Below are 18,719 nucleotides of genomic sequence, written 5' to 3' on the forward strand. Positions count from 1 at the left end.
CACCACCGCCCTGGCTGACAGTTATCATACTAGTGTGGCCTCATGAAGAGAGACACAGAGAAAGGTTGTATGCCACGGTAAACCAGCAATCTCCTTTCATATTACACACACACACACACACACACACACAATCTCTTATTTATTTAATCTCTGGAGAATGCCTGCTAACACAAATAGAGATGAGGCAAGTCACTAAAGGAACTTTTTTTTTTAAAACCCTGCCCCTTCATTTTGCTTGTTGAGATAATGATTCATATACCCCAAGCTGGCCTGGAACTTACTATGTAGTCAAAGATGAACCTGAACTCACCTTCCTGTTTCTGCCTCTTCAGTTCTGAAATTGTTGAAGTGTGCGATCATGCTCAGCTAAATATTTGCTTTTTACTTGGGGTAAATCAGTTACATAGGTAGTTCAGTTTAGAAAAATCCTTAGTTTATGCACTTTGTGTTAGTGATGGTTAGGGTGTTTTTGTTGTTGTTGTTGTTGTTGTTTTCCCCGAGACAGGGTTTCTTTGTAGCTTTGGTGCCTGTCCTGAAACTCACTCTGTAGACCAGGCTGGCCTCGAACTCACAGAGATCTGCCTGCCTCCGCCTTTCAAGTGCTGGGATTAAAGGCATGTACCAACACCACCCGGTTGTGATGGTTAGTCTTTGTCATTTTAGAATTAGCTCTCTGAAAGTTTCTGAATTAGGTTAATTGAGGTATGACGGATCCACCTTATAGGAGGGTTGTACCTTTCTATGGGCAGAGATCTCAGACTGACTGTAACTGTGGTTCTCAGTCTTCCTAATGCTGTGACCCTTCAATACAGTTCCCTATGTTGTGGTGACCCCAAACCATAAAATTATTTCTATTGCTACTTCCTAACTATAATTTTGTTACTGTTATGACCCTAAATGTAACTATGCTTTCTGATGGTCTTAGGTGACCCCTGTGAAAGTGTCACTTGACTCTCCAAAAGGGCCACACCCCACAGGTTGAGAACTCCTGGGATAAAAGGAAAGTGCACCGAACATCGTAGTGTCCACACTCTGCCCCACTGCAGATGCAGAGTGACCACGCCTTCTCCACAGTAAGGAACTGTAAGCTGAAACAAACTTTTCCATCTGTAAGCTGCTTCTAGTCACAGCAAGGCATGTAACTCAGAAAATTAGCAGTGATAAACTTGATCATGTTTTGATCATGGTTAAGAGGATTGTAGAACTAGAGCTAGTGGGAGCACACCGACCCTGGACTAACAGCTGGGGAAACAATGTAAGACCAAACTAGGCCCTCTGATGTGGGTGACAGTACTGCGGCGTGGGCAGTTTGTGGGGCCACTAACAGGGACCAGTATTTATTCCTAGTGCGTAAACGGGCTCTTTGGGGACCTGCAGCATTTCTGCCGCAGCATTTTACTTTTACCTTTACAATAACTAACCTAGAAAAGCTCTCGGAAGTTGTAAGCAGAACTTAATGGAATGTTTTGTTGGGAGTTTGGAAGACTAGAATGCCAAGAAAAACATGAAGGCCAGACTCATGAGTTTCAAAGGGGAACATGACTGTTGGGAGCTGGCAAGAAGCTATTGTTACAGTATTGTTTTATTGGGGATAGGGAAAGAAGTCATTCTTGTTCCAGTATTCTTTTATTAGGGGATAGGGAGAGGTTTTAGTTTTCCAAGACATGGCTTCTGTGTAGCTCTGACTGTCCTGGAACTTGTTTTGTAGACCAGGCTGGCCTTGAACTCAGAGATCTGCCTGATTCTGCCTCAGAGTGCTGGGATTAAAGACATGCACCACTACCACTGCTGTTGACATTCTGACTGTATGGTGCTTGTGTCCTGTCAGCTTGAGTGGGGATGCAGTCATACAGGCAATGGACTGATTTGCTAAGTGGAGGAAATTTCAAGACAGGATAGCCATCAGGCTGTGGCATAGTTACTGCTTACCAGAGCCAAAAGATATGAATAGTATGCAGCTGGAAAAAAGCAAGTCAGTCTTAATGGGAGGCTTTTGAAAGCACATAATTGTCAAATAGATTATCACTATCAAAGAGGAACCTGAAGCCGTGCAGTGGCGGTACACACCTTTAATCCTAGCCCTTGGGAGGCAAAGGCAGACGGATCTCTGTGAGTTTGAGGCCAGCCTGGTCTACAGAGTGAGTTTTAGGACAGGCTCCAAAGCTACAGAGAAACCCTGTTTCAAGAAAAACAAACAGCCGCGCAATGGTGGCGCACGCCTTTAATCCGAGCACTCGGGAGGCAGAGGCAGGCGGATCTCTGTGAGTTCGAGACCAGTTTGGTCTATAGAGCTAGTTCCAGGACAGGCTCCAAAGCTACAGAGAAACCCTGTCTCGAAAAACCAAAAAAAAAAAAAAAAAAAAAAAAAAAAAAAACACCAAAAAACCAAACAAACAAACAAACAAAAACCAAAAAAGCAAAAATAGCAAAACAAAAAGAGGAACCTGATTCATTGAACTGGAACAATTCAAAAGATGTCCTAAGCACAAGGCTCTTCTCATCAAAGGCTATCTCTTATTAAAGTAAAAATTCATTTAAAAGGACCTCACTCTATAGCCCAAGCTAGTGTTGAACCCACAGAGATCCACTTGTATCATGTGCTAAGATTAAAAGTATGGTCACTGTAATGGTCTGTCCTGTCCCTTTAAGAGATAAGCCATGCCCCACATCACTGAGGCCAGCTGGTCATCAGCTTTCAGTCTGAGTCTCTTCCCTCTCTCCCTGTCTCTCTCCCTCTCGGAAGAGGCAGCTTCTGCCTCACTCCCTTCTTCCCACTTCTCTCCACCTCCCGTTTCTCTCTCTGCTCTTCTCCCAACTTTCTCTTTCCCCTCCATAACCCACTAAATAAATACCCACTTCCTCTGCATGGCATGCCTACCCACCTCCGTCTCTCACCCACCATGCAGCTCAGTGCCTAGGACCTGATGACCCTCATGGACCGCAGGCCACTGGGAAGTTCCTTGCCTGAGACTGCTGTGGTCACAGTACCCACGCCTGCTGCTGCTTGGGGACCTTCGGCGTGGTCTCATGGCCCGTTGCTCACTGCCACCACTCAGGGACCTGCAGCGTTTCTGCCACTGCGCCCCTCGGGGATCTGCAGTATTTTACTTAAACCATAACACTCACCACACCAGGCTTCTCTTTTTTTCGTTTTTAAAACAAAACTTGTTCTCAACTTGCCTGATATTGTTACCCTAACAATATTTTCTCTAAAATTGTATTTAAAGGTTTGCTAAGTTTGAATAAAATGCCCCTCTTAGGTCCACAGGGAGTAGCAATATTATGAGGTGTGGCCTTGTCAGAGGAAGTATCTCACTGGGGGTGGGCTCTGAGGTTTCAGATACTCAAGGCAGGCCCAGTGAGCCTCATTCTCTTCCTGCTGCCTGCTGATCTGGATGTAGAACTCTCAGCTACTTCTTCAGTACTGTGTCTGCCTGCACCCTGCCATGCTTCCGTGGTGATAATGTACTAAACCTCTGAAACCATAAACCAGCTGCAATGAAATATTTTCCCTTATAATAGCTGTTGCTGGGCATGGTGGCGCATGCCTTTAATCCTGGCACTTGGGAGAGGCAGGCAGATTTCAGTGAGTTCAAGGCCAGTCTGGACTACAAATCCAGGACAGCCAGAGCTGCTACACAGAGAAACCCTGTCCTGAACGCCCCCCTCCCTGCAAAAAAAAGGGGAAAAAAAAAAAGCTGCCGTGGGCATGGTGTCTCTTCACAGCAACAGAACACTGACTAAGACACTAAGTAAATCAAATTATGTGAACACCCCCTGGAGCATCTCATTCATAAAAAGATACAATTGGGCTGGAAAGAAGACCCAGTGGTTAAGAGTTAAGAGCACTGGCTGGTCTTCCAGAGGATAGTTCAGTTCTCAGACATCTTGTAACTTCAGTTCTGTAACTGCAGGGGATCTGAGGTCTCTGGCCCCAAAAGGTACCTGCACTAACATGTACATATCCACATGCAAACATACATATACACATTTTAATAATATAATCTTTTTAAAGATGCAGCTATTTTTAAAATTGAGACAAAATATGATTAAAGAAACAACAAAAAGTGTGTTTAATTAACTGACAACAGAGAAAGCTGGTAAAGAAAGGCAGGCGAATGTGGTCAGGTAAGAATTAGAACCGAGGAGCTCCATAATCATCTGGCATCCGTTCAATGTTGTATCTGGTCAGGAAGGAAAACAGACACTGTTAAAAAGAGGTATGGCACAGAATTCGTCTGAGTCACCCCCACCCTTTACTCTTAAACCTTATCGGAGGTAACTATTTTAGAGGGACCCCACAATGAATGGCTTATACCAAAATGCTGACTATATTACCTTCGTTCTTCGAGTCACAGCATTGGCAAGGGGCAACTAGGACTTGGGTCCAGGATACCCTAAATCAGCCCATATTTTTACTGTGCTCTTCCCAAATGGAAAAGCTGGGCACAGTAGTATGTATAGGGCAGACATGGGAACATCCAAGAAGAATAAAGAACTGTTTTGATTAAAATAAACATTTAGTTTCCAAGATGAGGTGTTAATAAAATATTCCTCTCTCTGAGGTGGTCTCAAATGCATTGAGTAGCAAGAATGATCTTGAATTTCTGGTGACTATTTCCTCAGTGTTGGGACTATAGGTATTCTACCATGGCCAGTTTTATTCCATGCTGAAGATCAAGCACCCTACAAAAATCTTACAAAAAGGATATTTCTACCTAAAAGGATGAGCATGACTTAAAATGTTTTATACAAAGTAATACATGCACATCTAATAATCTTATTTTACCAATTTGATTTGTTTCATTCCTAAATCCTATCTTTATCTTCTGTCCTTATTCTTGCTATTTTGTCTCATTTCTTCAACTTTATTTATTTATTTATTTTTGTTTTTCGAGACAGGGTTTCTCTGTGGTTTTGGAGCCTGTCCTGGAACTAGCTCTGTAGACCAGGCTGGTCTCGAACTCACAGAGATCCGCCTGTCTCTGCCTCCCAAGTGTTGGGATTAAAGGAGTGCGCCACCATCGCCCGGCTTTTTTCTTTCCTTTTTTTTCTCTCTTTCTTTTTTTTTTTTTGCATTTCTTCAACTTTAGACGTCACTGGGATAGTGTCACTTCTTGGAAATCCTCTGTGACTTTATAACCTGCTCTACTTTCACTGATGACCAACATGTGCCTCTAGTCACTTTCTAATAGCAACTTCTCACCTGTGGTTAGAAATATACATGATAGGAACTCCAGGGATCTTCCGGATTCTTCGTTTGAGGTCCCGATCAACTGTAGCCACAATGTAACACTTGTGCTGAAAGAGAAGTCCACTGATGTTTACAAAGGACTCACAAGAGTATCTGCACACACAACCACTGAATAGTCCCTCATTTTCACAATAACTAGCAGAGGAAAGGATGCTAAGACCTAGGAGATAGTTACACAATAACAGATGTAAGCTACCTGGCCTCAATGTGGTCTTATGAATCTTGAGGGGAAGAAAGAAAGAAGTGTTTAAGCTGCAAACTGTTTCCTGTCTCACACACAGAAGGACTGCCACAGTTAAGGCAGACAATTCCTTAGTTTTGGGAAAACACCCTGACTGTAAATGCCTTATATTGGAGGGCACAGATCTTCCTTCCTTGTGATTCAGAGATATGCTGAAGTTCTTTAGTGGTGTAAGTAGGCAGGTCCTGGGCCAGGAGAAGGATCTCTAAGATTCAAAATCCCAGTTTGGCTTAACATTAACTATCAGCTGGAAACTACTTTGTTATAGTTTACTTCATATAAAAATCTCCAGGGGGAGAGGCAGGCGGATCTTTGTGAGTTCGAGACCAGCCTGGTCTACAGGCTCCAAAACCACAGAGAAACCCTGTCTAGAAAAACCAAAAAAAAAAAAAAAAAAAGCTCTTTGAGGCCGGGCGGTGGTGGCGCACGCCTTTAATCCCAGCACTTGGGAGGCAGAGGCAGGTGGATCTCTGTGAGTTCGAGACCAGCCTGGTCTACAAGAGCTAGTTCCAGGACAGGCTCCAAAACCACAGAGAAACCCTGTCTCGAAAAACCAAAAAAAAAAAAAAAAAAAAAAATCTCCAGGGGGCTGAAGAGATGGCTCAGTGGTTAAGAGCATTGTCTGCTCTTCCAAAGGTCCTGAGTTCAATTCCTGGCAACCACATGGTGGCTCACAACCATCTGTAATGAGGTCTGGTGCCCTCTTCTGGCCAGCAGGCATACACATAGACAGAATATTGTATACATAATAAATAAATATTTTAAAAAAAAAAATCTCCATTAAGCCAGGCGGTGGGGGCGCAAGCCTTTAATCCCAGAACTTGGGAGGCAGAGGCCAGAACTTGGGAGGCAGAGGCAGGTGGATCTCTGTGAGTTCAAGGCCAGTCTGGTCTATAAGAGCTAGTTTCCAGGACAGGCTCCAAAGCTACAGAGAAACCCTGTCTTAAGGGGGAAAAAAAGTCTCCATTGAGTTTTATAAAACTTTATCATTGAGGTGGAGGTTGTGCTGTGGCCCCATCTATGGATCAAATTGTTAAAGGGCAGAGTAGTCATTGAATGAAGACGGTCATCTTTAGCAAGGGCCAAGTTCTTCCTCTCTTCATTCTATCCTCTGCAAGTGCCAGGCTCTCCCCCTCCCTTCCTGTCTCACTCAGTGCTGGGGATCAAATCCAGGACCTGATGCAGCCTGAGCGACACCTCCAGCCAGAGAAAGGTTCTTAAGGGTATAACCAATAGCAGATGTTCTGTATTATTTGATGAGCAGTTCAGAATGGAAGAATTCAAAAAGTAATTAATCCAGTGTATGAGACAGCACCCTGGGAGATTCTCAGACTTAATTAAGAAGACATTTCTGAGTTAGGTATGGTGGGGAGGAACATCATTCCTTCATGGGGTGGAAATGGAACCTTATTTAAGATTCACAGGATAGTGGAATGTGATATATTATTATAGCTACATGAATTCACTTAAAACATTTTATAGGGAATTTGTGGAATAAAGATCCAATCATTGTCCCAAATCACACACTAAGTTAATGCAGTTGTTGGAGTTGTTTTTGTTTTATTTAAGACATAATCCCACTCTGTAGTCCTGGGTGGCCTAAAACTCACTATATAGATCAAGTTGGCCTTGAACCTTGAACAGAGATCTATTTGCCTCTGCTTCCAATGGGTAAGGGGCTGAGATTTGAAATCAGACTTCCTTCTCAAGCACATGCTCCTCCCATTATGGTTACAGCAGTTTTTTTAGATCTACTTTTTCAAGTGGTATCATATCTACGCTGATTATGAACAACTGCTAAATATATATATACACATATATGCACTATATATAAAGATATATATGCACATATTTTTCACATATATATTTCATAAATATATTTTCATATATGTATACATGAAAAAACCCACCCTAAGTACCTTACTGAAGCTTAATATTCAGAAGGTAGGTAATAATATGTGCCCCCTTTTTGGGGGGGTTCGCATGGATAGCTGGAATTGGCTATGTAGACCAGGATGAACTTAAACTTAGAGGTCTACCTACCTTTGCCTCTTTACCGCACCCAGATAGTGTCTTTTTTCCTTCCAAAAATATATATATATTTGTGTGTGTATGTGTGTGTTTAGTGTATATGTATGCAATACATGTGTGCAGGTGTCTGCAGATGCCAGAAGAAGGCATCAGAATTGGAATTAGAGAAGGTTGTGAGCCACCTGATGTGAGTGTTGGCACCTGAACCTGGGTCCTCAGCAAGAGCAGCAAGTACTCTTGTTCACTAAAACACCACCTCTTCAGCTCCAGCTTGCCACTTTTTTTTTTTTCCTTTTTTCTTTTGGTTTTTCAAGAAAAGTTTTTCTGTGTAACTTTGGCTGTCCTGAACCTTGCTCTGTAGATCAGGCTGACCCCAAACTCACAGGGATCTACCTGCCTCTGCCTCCCAGGTGCTGGGATTAAAGGTGTGCACCACCACTGCCCAGGTTTTTTTAGGCACAAAGTCAACATCTCAAAAGCGATGCTGATACCTGAGTGACTCTCTGTACCAAGCAGTCATCAGCATAGGTTCCTTTGTGTGTGCACGGAAGTCGGTCAAATCGTGGATCCTTGGCGATTCTACAGAATTAGAAAAGTGAATTAAAGAAAAATGTTCTCCATCCAACCAGTAAACCAAAGGTAACAAATCTATGTGGGCATTATGAGGTACCCTCTGGCCTCCAAAGCTTATGTTTTCATCTTATGAGGAAGGAAATTACAATCAGGAGCTGAGAGCGATTGAGCTCGTTTACTACACAAACTCTAGGGCGTTTGTATTTCTGTTTACAAAAGAGGGAAGAGATTCAGACATTAATTTGCTCAAACCTACAGAGTTAAGAAAAGTCAGAATTGAAAATCAAATCCAGAGATGGCTCAGTGGTTAAGAGCATTGCCTGCTCTTCCAAAGGTCCTGAGTTCAATTCCCGGCAACCACATGGTGGCTCACAACCATCTGTAAAGAGGTCTGGTGCCCTCTTCTGGCCTGCAGACATGCACACAGACAGAATATTGTATTCATAATAAATAAATAAATATTAAAAAAAAAAAAAAAGAAAATCAAATCCATTTTAGGAAGTTGTCTTACACAAATATACTGCAAAACAGGCACAAATGGATGATCACCATGGCATAGCCCATCAACAATATGAAGGCTAGATACTTTTTTTTTTTTTTTTTTGGTTTTTCGAGACAGGGTTTCTCTGTGGTTTTGGAGCCTGTCCTGGAACTAGCTCTTGTAGACCAGGCTGGTCTCGAACTCACAGAGATCCGCCTGCCTCTGCCTCCCGAGTGCTGGGATTAAAGGCGTGCGCCACCACTGCCTGGCCTAAATACATTTTTCTATGCTTGTCTGATTACAAAAGAGATAGGGGGAGAGAAAGAGTGAATTGAAGGTATGAATATAGGAGAACCTTTGCTAATCTGCTGTATAACAGGCTAGTTAGTGAACTGTCTGTGTGTGTATGTGGGTGTAAGATCCATTAAAAAAAAGAAAAGAGATGAGTTTTCCTGGAACTTTCTAGATTTGCATTTACATAGGAAGTGACCTGTGAAAAAAATTCACTGTTCCCTTTCAGCTGTCATCCTTGTATGAGAACAAGCAGTGTGACATGGAGAGAGAGTTACAGGCAGTTTTGAGTGTCCAATATGGATAGCAGGAATGGGGCTGAGGTCCTCTGGAAAAGCAGCAATGTTCTTAACTACTCCGCCATCTCTCTAGCCTTTTTTTATTTTATTTTATTATTATAATTTTTTCTTTTTTTTTTTTTTTTTTGGGTTTTTCGAGACAGGGTTTCCTACCTCAATGCCACTCGGTACTTCTGGCCCAATTTCTCAATTTCAGCCATCACACAATCAGTTATACAAGGGATACCTGCAAGGAACAAATAAACACAGCATAAAAATTAGTAACAGAACTTATAAAGATATCCGCTGAAATATATTTATTTCAGTCTGTAAAATCCTGCAGACTTGTGCAATAACAACAGACTAAGTCTACTGAAACAATCAGTAAGAACTAAAAGAGTCAGGTATGTCGACAAAGGCTTGTGATCCTAGCTGCTCCAGATGCTGATACAGGAGGATTAAAAGTCCAAGGCCTGCATGGACTAGAAGGAGATCAAGGCCATCCTGGGCAATTTGGTGAGACCCTGTCTCAAAACAAAAAGTAAAAGTGGGCTGGCTAGTAGCTCAGTGATACAGTGCTGGCCTAACATTCAGGAGGTCCTAGGTTCAATCCTCAAAACATGGGGCTGGGGTGGCAGATGGGAGAGATGCACATCTATAATCTGAGCATTTCAGAGGTAGAGGCAGAAGAGTCAGTAGCCCAAGGTCATCCTGAGCTACACAATTAAGCCAACACAGACTACATGAGATCCTGTCTTAAAACAACAAATTCCTCCCCATATATTTACATATGAATAAATAAAATTATATATTAAAAAGAATAATATGTAGCTTAAAAGGATGACACCCATCTACATATACAAACAAAGTAAAGTTTATTATTTAATGCAAAAACCAAGAACAGGAAACTAAAATGTGACCTCTACACACAGTACGCATGACCAGACATCAAACAGTATGCACTATGTGATCTTTGACAGCATCATGCTGAATGAGAGTCACATCAGAGGCTCTATATGTATGAAATGCCCAGAACAGGCAAATCTATACAAACAGAACTAGATTAATGTCACTCAGGGGTAGGGAAAATGAGGAGCACCGCCCATTGTGGGGCATAATAGCTGATGATACGGAGGCTCTTGGAGCATACTTCCCTACTCCATTGCAGGCCCCATGCTCTCAGGGTTTATTACTGTGAAGTTAGTCTTCAAGCACATACGGCCTTCTGACTCCATAACCATCTAATTTCATTGACCTAGCATTCTCTTCATTTAAATTTACTTTTAGTTTTCCCCCTTGTCTTTCAATGTTTTTTTTTTTTTTTTTTTTTTTTTGGTTTTTCGAGACAGGGTTTCTCTGTGGTTTTGGAGCCTGTCCTGGAACTAGCTCTTGTAGACCAGGCTGGTCTCGAACTCACAGAGATCCGCCTGCCTCTGCCTCCCGAGTGCTGGGATTAAAGGCGTGCGCCACCACCGCCCGGCCCCCTTGTCTTTCAAAAGCATTACTATATATTTAAAATTCAAAACTATCCGAGTGGTGGTGTATGCACACTTTTAAGCCCAGCACTAGGGAGACAGAGCAGGCGGATCTCTGTGAGTTTGAGGCCAGCCTGGTCTACAAGAGCTAGTTCCAGGACAGGCTCCAAAGCTACAGAGAAACCCTGTCTCGAAAAAGAAAACAAACAAACACAAAATTAAATTATAATTATATGTAATTATAAATTAAATTATAGTCATTTATTTACGGGGGGATGGTAGGGATCATGTGCTACAGAACATGTATGAAGATCAGAAGACAACTTGTAGGAATCTGGTCTCTCCTTCCAAAACATGGGCTCCTGGGCTCAAACTCAGGAGGCTTGGTGGAAAGTGCCTTTACCTGATGAGCCATCCTGCTGGCCCTAGTATATTTAAATTTTTTAAAGTATCTTTTAAAAAATATTTATCTAACATGTATGAATGTTTTGCCTATATATATGTGCAATGATGTACATGCCTGGTGGCTGTAGCGGTCAGATGAGGACTTGGAATCACTGTAAGCCGCCGTGTGGGTCCTGGGTACTGAACCAGGTCCTCTGCAAAAGCAACAAGTGCTCTTAACTGCTGAGCCATCCCTCCAGCTCAACCTGCCACTCCCAGCAGTTTTATTTTAAAAAAACAAAATAAAACAAAACAAAAAACCATTTTTGTTGAACAGCCCATCTCATATTAGACTTAAAATGTCTACCATCCACATTGAAAATAGGTAGGCTGTTGCCTGGGCTTGCCTATTTACTTATTTATTTACTTACGCATGCAGAGAGGATTTAGTATGATTCTTTGGAGGCCTAGGACTTTCTGCAGTGTGGTGGGGTAGAGCTGGAGAGCAAACCCAGAGATCATATGCACACCATGCAAGTGTTACACTCAACTCCACTTCCAGTTCCCACTCCTGCTTTCTTTCCAGTTCCCTTTCCTTCAGCTGAGGTTTCTTTGGTTTTGTGTTTTAGTATGTGTAGTACTGGGTATTAGACGTGGGGCATCACACGTGCTGGGCAAACACCCTACTACTGAGCTATATTTCTGGTCTGGATTTTATAAAATATAAATAAGAACTAGCTTTAGCTTAAAAGCACCAGTCATGATGTGGGATGCTCTTCTGTGCATGTGTTGCTTTTATTGGTTGATGAATAAAGCTTTTTGGGTCAATGGCTTAGCAGAGTAAAACTAGGCAGAAAATCTGAACATAGAGAGTAGGCAGAGTAAGGGAAACACCATGTAGCTGCTGAAGGAGGATACCGCCGGAAGCATAAGCCATAGCCTTGTGGTGATACAGATTAATAGAAATGGGTTAATTTAAGATGTTAGAGCTAGGTAGGAATAGGCCTAAGCTGTTGGCCAAGCAGTGCTGTAATTAATGAATTTTTTGTGTGAGTATTTGGGTTAGATGACCAGGAAACAAATGAGCAATCTCCGTTTACAAATAAGCAACACATATACAGAGGGACATCTCACATCACAGTCACATTAACCACTAAGCAGGACGTCGCTGCTCTAGGTGTGAAAGTCTCAGTACGGTCTTTCGGTATAGGGATGTTCTGTGTACACTGACCTCCGCAGCTGTCTTAGCTTGACCTCCTGGATAACTTTACCACTGTCCCATATTAGCACTGCTGCTTCACCTGCTCCACAGATGGAGGCGGTGTCTCTACTTGAGCCTATAACCAAACTCTCCAACCACAATAATGTATGCCTGTAGTGTCCTTTTGTTTTTTGTTTTTTTTTGGTTTTTTTTTTGAGACAGGGTTTCTCTGTGGTTTTTTTTTTTTTGGAGCCTGTCCTGGAACTAGCTCTTGTAGACCAGGCTGGTCTCGAACTCACAGAGATCCGCCTGTCTCTGCCTCCCGAGTGCTGGGATTAAAGGCGTGCGCCACCACCGCCCGGCTGTAGTGTCCTTTTGAAAAGGAGGTGCAAAGTACCAGTATGAACGTCATTTGTCCTTACAGAAAAAGACAAACAAAAAAACCCTATGGATAGAAACCCATCAATTATAAAATGTAACTGATCTTGTTTTTGTTGTTGTTGTTTTTCAAGACAGGGTTTCTCTGTATAGTCCTGGCTGTTTGGTTTAAGACCAGATGGGCCTCAATCTCAGAGATCCGCCGGAGATCTGCTGGCCTCTGCCTCCCAAGTGCTGGGATTAAAGTCGTGTGCCACCACCAGGCTTCTTCTTCTTGTTTGGCAGTGCTGGGGACTTGGCTTCTCAATGCTAGGAAGGCTCCATTGAGCCACTGAGCCACCTCCCTAAACCAAAAATGTAATATACCTAACTATTAGGAGCTGTTCTCTTAGATATGGTTTATGTTTTCTTTTTCCTACTCAGGATTACAAGTACAAAGGAATACCCAAATAAATAAGGGACTCTGTAACTGGCAAATTGTACACTGAGGTAAAACTACCCCAGACCTTTGGTAGCACAAATAAATGCTAACTGAACAAATGTGAGAACTGCCCATTATTTGACTTCCGGCCCTGTGACCACAAATGGAAAAGCGTTTTATTGAGCTGCCCTATTGTGGAGTGTAATGGAGAACACATCCTGCTTCATATAAATGTATATACCAAAAATAGATTTTCATTTGTTCAAAATTTAAAATCTAGGTTCAAAATTAATGTCTTTAATAATAACAGTCAGAGCATTGTTTTCTAAATTATGACAACTGAACTATTATTCCTAGTCAGGTATGCATTAGATCTCAATTTATTGAAAACCGACAGTGCTGGGTTTATTGAAAATTAATAATCCTGGTAGTTCATTCATTGAGATCCTCACTTTCTTTCTTTCATGTATTTGGATCAATATGATTATTCTGTCCAGATGTGATAGAAACATAAAAGTATGATACTCACACTTGGCGTACAGACAGTCCATCATGGACTGCACTAAGTCTAGTTTGGCTTTGATGGAAAAGTTGATGAAGTTGGTATCAACAAGGATGTGGTACGGTGGGCCCAGCTGTGTATTGTACTGGAAGAATAAGCAGGAAGGATGTTGGGGGCTGGAAGGAAAAAGAAAGGAAGATCACAAGCTCAAGTCTGTATCAATAATTTTGATGTTAGTGAAACCAAAAATGAAGTTATCTGCTTGAGAAAGTTCATTCAGGCAATTGTCCCTTCCCCTGGTTCACTGCAAGTCAGAGTTTAAAAGAAGTCAGGAAAGGGCCTGAAGAAGTGGCTCGGCAGTTAAAAGTATGTCCTAGTGCTCTTGTGGGGATCCGAATTCAGTTTCTACAACTGACATTCCAGCTTCAGGAGATCCTAAACCGCTAAGCTCCACAGACACCCAAACTCATGAGAACATGCCCATATACAGACACACACATGCCCTACATAAACACACGCCACACATAGCTGTAAGAAAAAAAAGGAATCTTTAAAAAAGTTAACCACATGTTAACATCAGCCTCACTGGAAAGCTGTGACATGACTTTAAAACCATGATTACCCCAAACCTAGTTTCTCCTTGATCAGGACGGCTACGGGGCACAAAGAGGCTGGAGGTGGTTATCAGGATAGAATCAACGCTACCGCCAGTCTGCCGTTCTCAAAATCCTAAATACTTGTATGGAATGTAAACGATCGTTTAGAATTTGGATCACATATTATAGCAGAGCCTGTCGCTCACCTAAAAATCCATGATCTTCAAACATTGCTGTGTGAACCAGTATCTATGTGACAATATAGCCTCTGTGACCCCAGAGCAAAATACGAAAAATGTGGTAAGAGTTTTCATAAAGTTAAATATACTAACATTAAAGGAATGACTTTCATCCAGAATATATAACTTTACCAATATAGTCTCTCTTTTGTGAAATTTTTTTTTTTTTTTTTTTTTTTTTGGTTTTTCGAGACAGGGTTTCTCTGTAGTTTTGGAGCCTGTCCTGGAACTAGCTCTTGTAGACCAGGCTGGTCTCGAACTCACAGAGATCCGCCTGCCTCTGCCTCCCGAGTGCTGGGATTAAAGGCGTGTGCCACCACCGCCCGGCGTGAAATTTTTTAGTGTGGCAATTACTTAAGAAAAAAAAAATTTTTTTTTAAAGGAAAAACATTTTTTCCCCAGTGCCATAGGGGAAAACTTAGTGCCCCATGGGATTCAGAGACCCCCAAAGCACTGACATCAGTATATCCTATCAACCTCTTTCATTTGTGTGTGTGCAGAACCTGCTGGTAAATCACTCAGCTCACAGGAAGCCTGGACTCTAACGGAGCCATGGGTTAGCATCTCTTTACTTTGATGAGAACTTAACGTTCGTTCATACTCACACTTCTCTTTCCTTCAGCGCACTGGGATCTTTCTTCTCTTTCTTTTTAGGCTTTAATCTATCCTTTTCTTTACTGTAAAAAAGTAAATCCGGAGAAGAGGAAAAATGATACAGTGAAAATTTCATTGGGAAGTTCCAGCTTGCTGGGGACGTCATTCAGTGGTAGAGCACCGGATGTACGTATGAAGCTCTGGGCTCAATCCCTATCACCTCAAGTTCCAGTCCAACGTCTTTCCTTTCTCTTTAATGCCTTCAAGGCATCAAAGCAATCCAGCTTTGTGCCTGTGATGCTAATATCAACATACACTTTGACAGCAAGTAACTGTAGGAGGAAGGGGCTTAAAATATAAAAATTAATCAATAAGGTTAAAAACCAAAAAATGTTAATGAGTAAATTCTAATTAACTTTTTCCTTAATATTTATCAGTGATTAATTCCAAGAGAGTAATGGAGGTTTATTATGACAAAAGACATTATAAGAAACTTACTATGTATAGTTAATATATGCTAATAAAAATCCACTTATAAGAGGCTGTGAAGAGGTTGATACTACTTTCTGAATACTTCTGAATATCCCAAGCTGGACCTGATAGCCTTCCCAGCACCAGGGAGGTAGATAGAGGTAGACAGATTTCTAGGAGTTTGAGGTCTGGTCTGTATTGTAAATTCCAGGTCAGCCAAGGCTACGTAGTGACACCCTGTCTCAAAAAGCAACAACAACAACAAAAAAAACAAAACAAAAACCTCTAATAACCAGTATGGGCCAAAATTTTCCCACATTCCTTATAAAGGTCCGAGACATAACACACATATAAAAGTCTTTTTTTTTTTTTTTTTTTTTTTTACTTTTTTTTTTGGTTTTTTTCGAGACAGGGTTTCTCTGTAGCTTTGGAGCCTGTCCTGGAACTCCCTTTATAGACCAGGCTGGCCTCGAACTCACAGAGATCCGCCTGCCTCTGCCTCCCGAGTGCTGGGATTAAAGGCGTGCGCCACCAACGCCCAGCACATATAAAACTCTTAACCACAAAGAAATTATCAGCGGGACATCATTCCTTAAAAATATACAATAAAAGTTCACATCAGAAGCTGAGAATAATAGTTCTGAAGGCTTTAACGGTCATTCTCTTGTTCTAAGACTCTTTTTTTTTTTTAATCTTCTATGGTTTATTTAACTTTATTTTATGTGCACAGGTGTAAGGGTGTCAGATCGCTGGACCTGGATTTTCAGACAGTTGTGAACTGCCATGTGGGTGCTGGGAATTGAACCCGGGTCCTCAGGAAGAGCAGTCAGTGTTCTTAACCGCTGAGCCATCTCTCCAGCCCCTGTTCTAAGACTCTTAAAACACAACAAAGGCCGGTTTTTATTTAAAAACTGTTCACCCTGTCTTTACTGATGTAGAGAAACTGATTGGGTCTTCTTTATCATGGGAAATTATCACTCTAGTTTCTTCTAACATTTTGAATTGTTTTCTTTCTTTTTTTAAAATTTTTATTTATTTATTTTGGTTTTTAGAGACAGGGTTTCTCTGTAGCTTTGGTGCCTGTTCTGGAACTCATTCTGTAGACCAGGCTGGCCACGAACTCACAGAGATCCGCCTGCCTCTGCCTCCCGAGTGCCGGGATTAAAGGCGTGCGCACCGCCTGCCTAACATTTTGAATTTTTGTAATTTATAAAATGGATGTATCTTGGGGTTTTCCCTTCTCCCTTTGAAACTTGGGTGTCAGAAATTGGAAACTGGTTCTCTCCGTGCTTGGCTTAGGTTCCAGCGACATGGTTTGCACCAAGAAGGTCGGGATCGTCGGGAAATATGTGGCCGCTATGGTGCCTCCCTCCGGAAAATGGTGAAGAAAATTGAAATCAGCCAGCACGCCATGTACACGTGCTCCTTCTGTGGCAAGACCAAGATGAAGAGACGAGCCGTCGGCATCTGGCGCTGTGGTTTCTGCATGAAAGCAGTGGCTGGCGGGGCCTGGACCTACAACACGACTTCTGCCGTCACAGCGAAGTCTGCCATCAGAAGACTGAGGGAACTGAAAGACCAGTAAAAGTGCTACCATTTGATACCCAAGCCTACTCAATAGTGCGCAGCCAACTAAATAAATGGGTTAATTACGTAACAAGAAAAAAAAAGAAAGAAAAGAAATTGGAAACTGAAGACAAGCATGGTGGGACCTCACCGGCTTTTACACAGTGACACCATCCTCCCCACCCTCTAGAACGAGTGACTATAATTCCATGAATATAGACCTAAGACATAATAAGCAAAACAAAAATAACAAGTTTTACTACTTAGCCCATTGTGATTTTTCTGTATCTCTGATCAGTTTAAGAAATCAGTTGATTCTGGCCACTCACAGTCTCTCATCTCTGAGACTAAGCATTCGCTTCATGGTCGCATATCTTCTTGTTTTCTTTTGCTTCCCCTTGAAACGGAAATTTTCGAGTTAAAAGAGCTGGAAACAGTGCATCCTTTAAAATTTCCTTCTCTATTGTTCTTGTCGCTTCTCCTTTACGCAAACACAAGCCAGACCCTTCCCCACTCTGTAAAACATAGGTTCCTTCGAGCTAAGACCACAATGGAAAAAACAAAACACAAGGGGAGCTCCGAGGCTACATCTGGCCACGCGCTGAGCTCCCATATACCCGCAAAGCCCTCCGACAAAGTTCCTTCTCCCACTCTCCTCACCATGTTCACGCTGTACTCCTGTTTCTTCCGGAATCACTTACTGCGCAACACTTTAACGTCATCCATGTACGGCTTCCGGCAAAAGTCAACCCGGAGGCGGAAGTCACTTTGGGAAACGGAAAACCTTCGAACCGGCTTTTAACGCCGGTTGAGATCGAGACTGGGGAGTTTTGGGGGTCGGGTGGAGAGCAGGTTCTGTGCTGGATGCGGCCCCTGCCTCCCCGGACCCTAAAGCTAGGACTTGGCCACGCTGCAGCCCCAGTTCAGGTAACGTTTCCCTTCACGCCCCAACCGGAGACAGAGCCTAGTCGACCCGCAGGCACCAGAGTTCCAGAAGGAGAGCGAGAGAGGGGGTCGAGAACAGCGGGGTCAGAATCCTGGGCTGCCCGGTAGTTTGCAAATATAGTCTGTTTATCCTCCGGTGCACCAGGGCTCTGTAGTTCAGCCCGGAGGCTCTGGTTATTGCTTGGTTTTCCTCGTTGGCACAGTACTTCGTGAGGCTGGGTGGACGATTCTTCGGGAAGAGAAGGATGTAACAACGCTTAAGGACACCCCCATCGTGTGTGTGTGTGTGTGTGTGTGTGCGCGTGTGCGTACTTGTACGTACAAGCACGAGCGTGCAGGTGCATTCTGAGCAGAAGTCAGAAGAAGCTTGTCTTTATCTTTCTCTCCACTTTTTTGTTTTGTTTTAAGAGTCTCTCACCGAATCTGAAACACTCCCTCCTTTCCCCCTGTTTTTCGCTAGATTGTCTGGCCAGAAAGCCCCAGAGATAACTCCCATCTCTGCCTCCCAGCACTGGGATGACAAACACTCGCCACTACCCTGGCTTGTTTTCTGTCCAGGTCCTGGGTATCCAGACTGAGGTCTTGCTTGTTCTGCAAGCACTTACTCACTAACTTCTCCAGTCGCAGCGGCCTTCTGTCGATGGTCACAGGAAGACGGGCATAAGCTTGTTTGTGCAGCTAGTACTTACCACGCCTCGAATTTGGTGGGAGAACCATAGATATTTGTTATGAAACCTGGTGTGCCGTCCTTAACGGGAGAGGGAGGATTTGTGAGAACGAGAAAGATAACTTCTGGGG

At 42.7% G+C, this 18,719-nt stretch overlaps 2 protein-coding genes and 1 pseudogene across 9 annotated transcripts in view; 2 read left to right on the plus strand and 1 right to left on the minus strand.

The window, feature by feature from the left end:
- Nucleotides 1-4,023: 4,023 nt before the first annotated feature.
- On the minus strand, nucleotides 4,024-17,792 carry Fcf1 (FCF1 rRNA-processing protein). Of its 3 annotated transcripts, XM_057782426.1 has the most exons (8): nucleotides 17,678-17,792; nucleotides 17,306-17,373; nucleotides 14,951-15,022; nucleotides 13,538-13,686; nucleotides 9,324-9,396; nucleotides 8,018-8,105; nucleotides 5,207-5,301; nucleotides 4,027-4,184 (listed from the first exon to the last, which is right to left on the minus strand). In XM_057782426.1, the coding sequence occupies exons 1-8, from the start codon at nucleotides 17,696-17,698 to the stop codon at nucleotides 4,136-4,138; spliced, it is 615 nt and encodes a 204-aa protein (XP_057638409.1). In that variant the 5' UTR covers nucleotides 17,699-17,792; the 3' UTR covers nucleotides 4,027-4,135. The 3 variants fall into 3 exon arrangements, with proteins under 3 accessions (XP_057638410.1, XP_057638409.1, XP_057638411.1); XM_057782427.1 differs by lacking the exon at nucleotides 8,018-8,105 and having other exon boundaries at nucleotides 4,024-4,184; XM_057782428.1 differs by lacking the exons at nucleotides 14,951-15,022; nucleotides 17,678-17,792 and having other exon boundaries at nucleotides 17,306-17,655.
- On the plus strand, nucleotides 16,721-17,062 carry LOC130882682 (60S ribosomal protein L37a-like; annotated as a pseudogene).
- Nucleotides 17,745-18,719, plus strand: part of Arel1 (apoptosis resistant E3 ubiquitin protein ligase 1) — a 52,907-nt gene continuing 51,932 nt past the window's right edge. For 3 of the 6 annotated variants that reach the window (XM_057782418.1, XM_057782423.1, XM_057782424.1), the window contains exon 1: nucleotides 17,745-17,903. The gene's annotated coding sequence lies outside the window, so the exon portion shown is untranslated. The remainder of the gene's footprint in view (nucleotides 17,904-18,719) is intronic. The other 3 variants (XM_057782420.1, XM_057782419.1, XM_057782422.1) reach the window with 1 other exon arrangement.

The sequence above is a fragment of the Chionomys nivalis genome, chromosome 10 (assembly GCF_950005125.1).
Source record: "Chionomys nivalis chromosome 10, mChiNiv1.1, whole genome shotgun sequence".
Taxonomy (NCBI): domain Eukaryota; kingdom Metazoa; phylum Chordata; class Mammalia; order Rodentia; family Cricetidae; genus Chionomys; species Chionomys nivalis.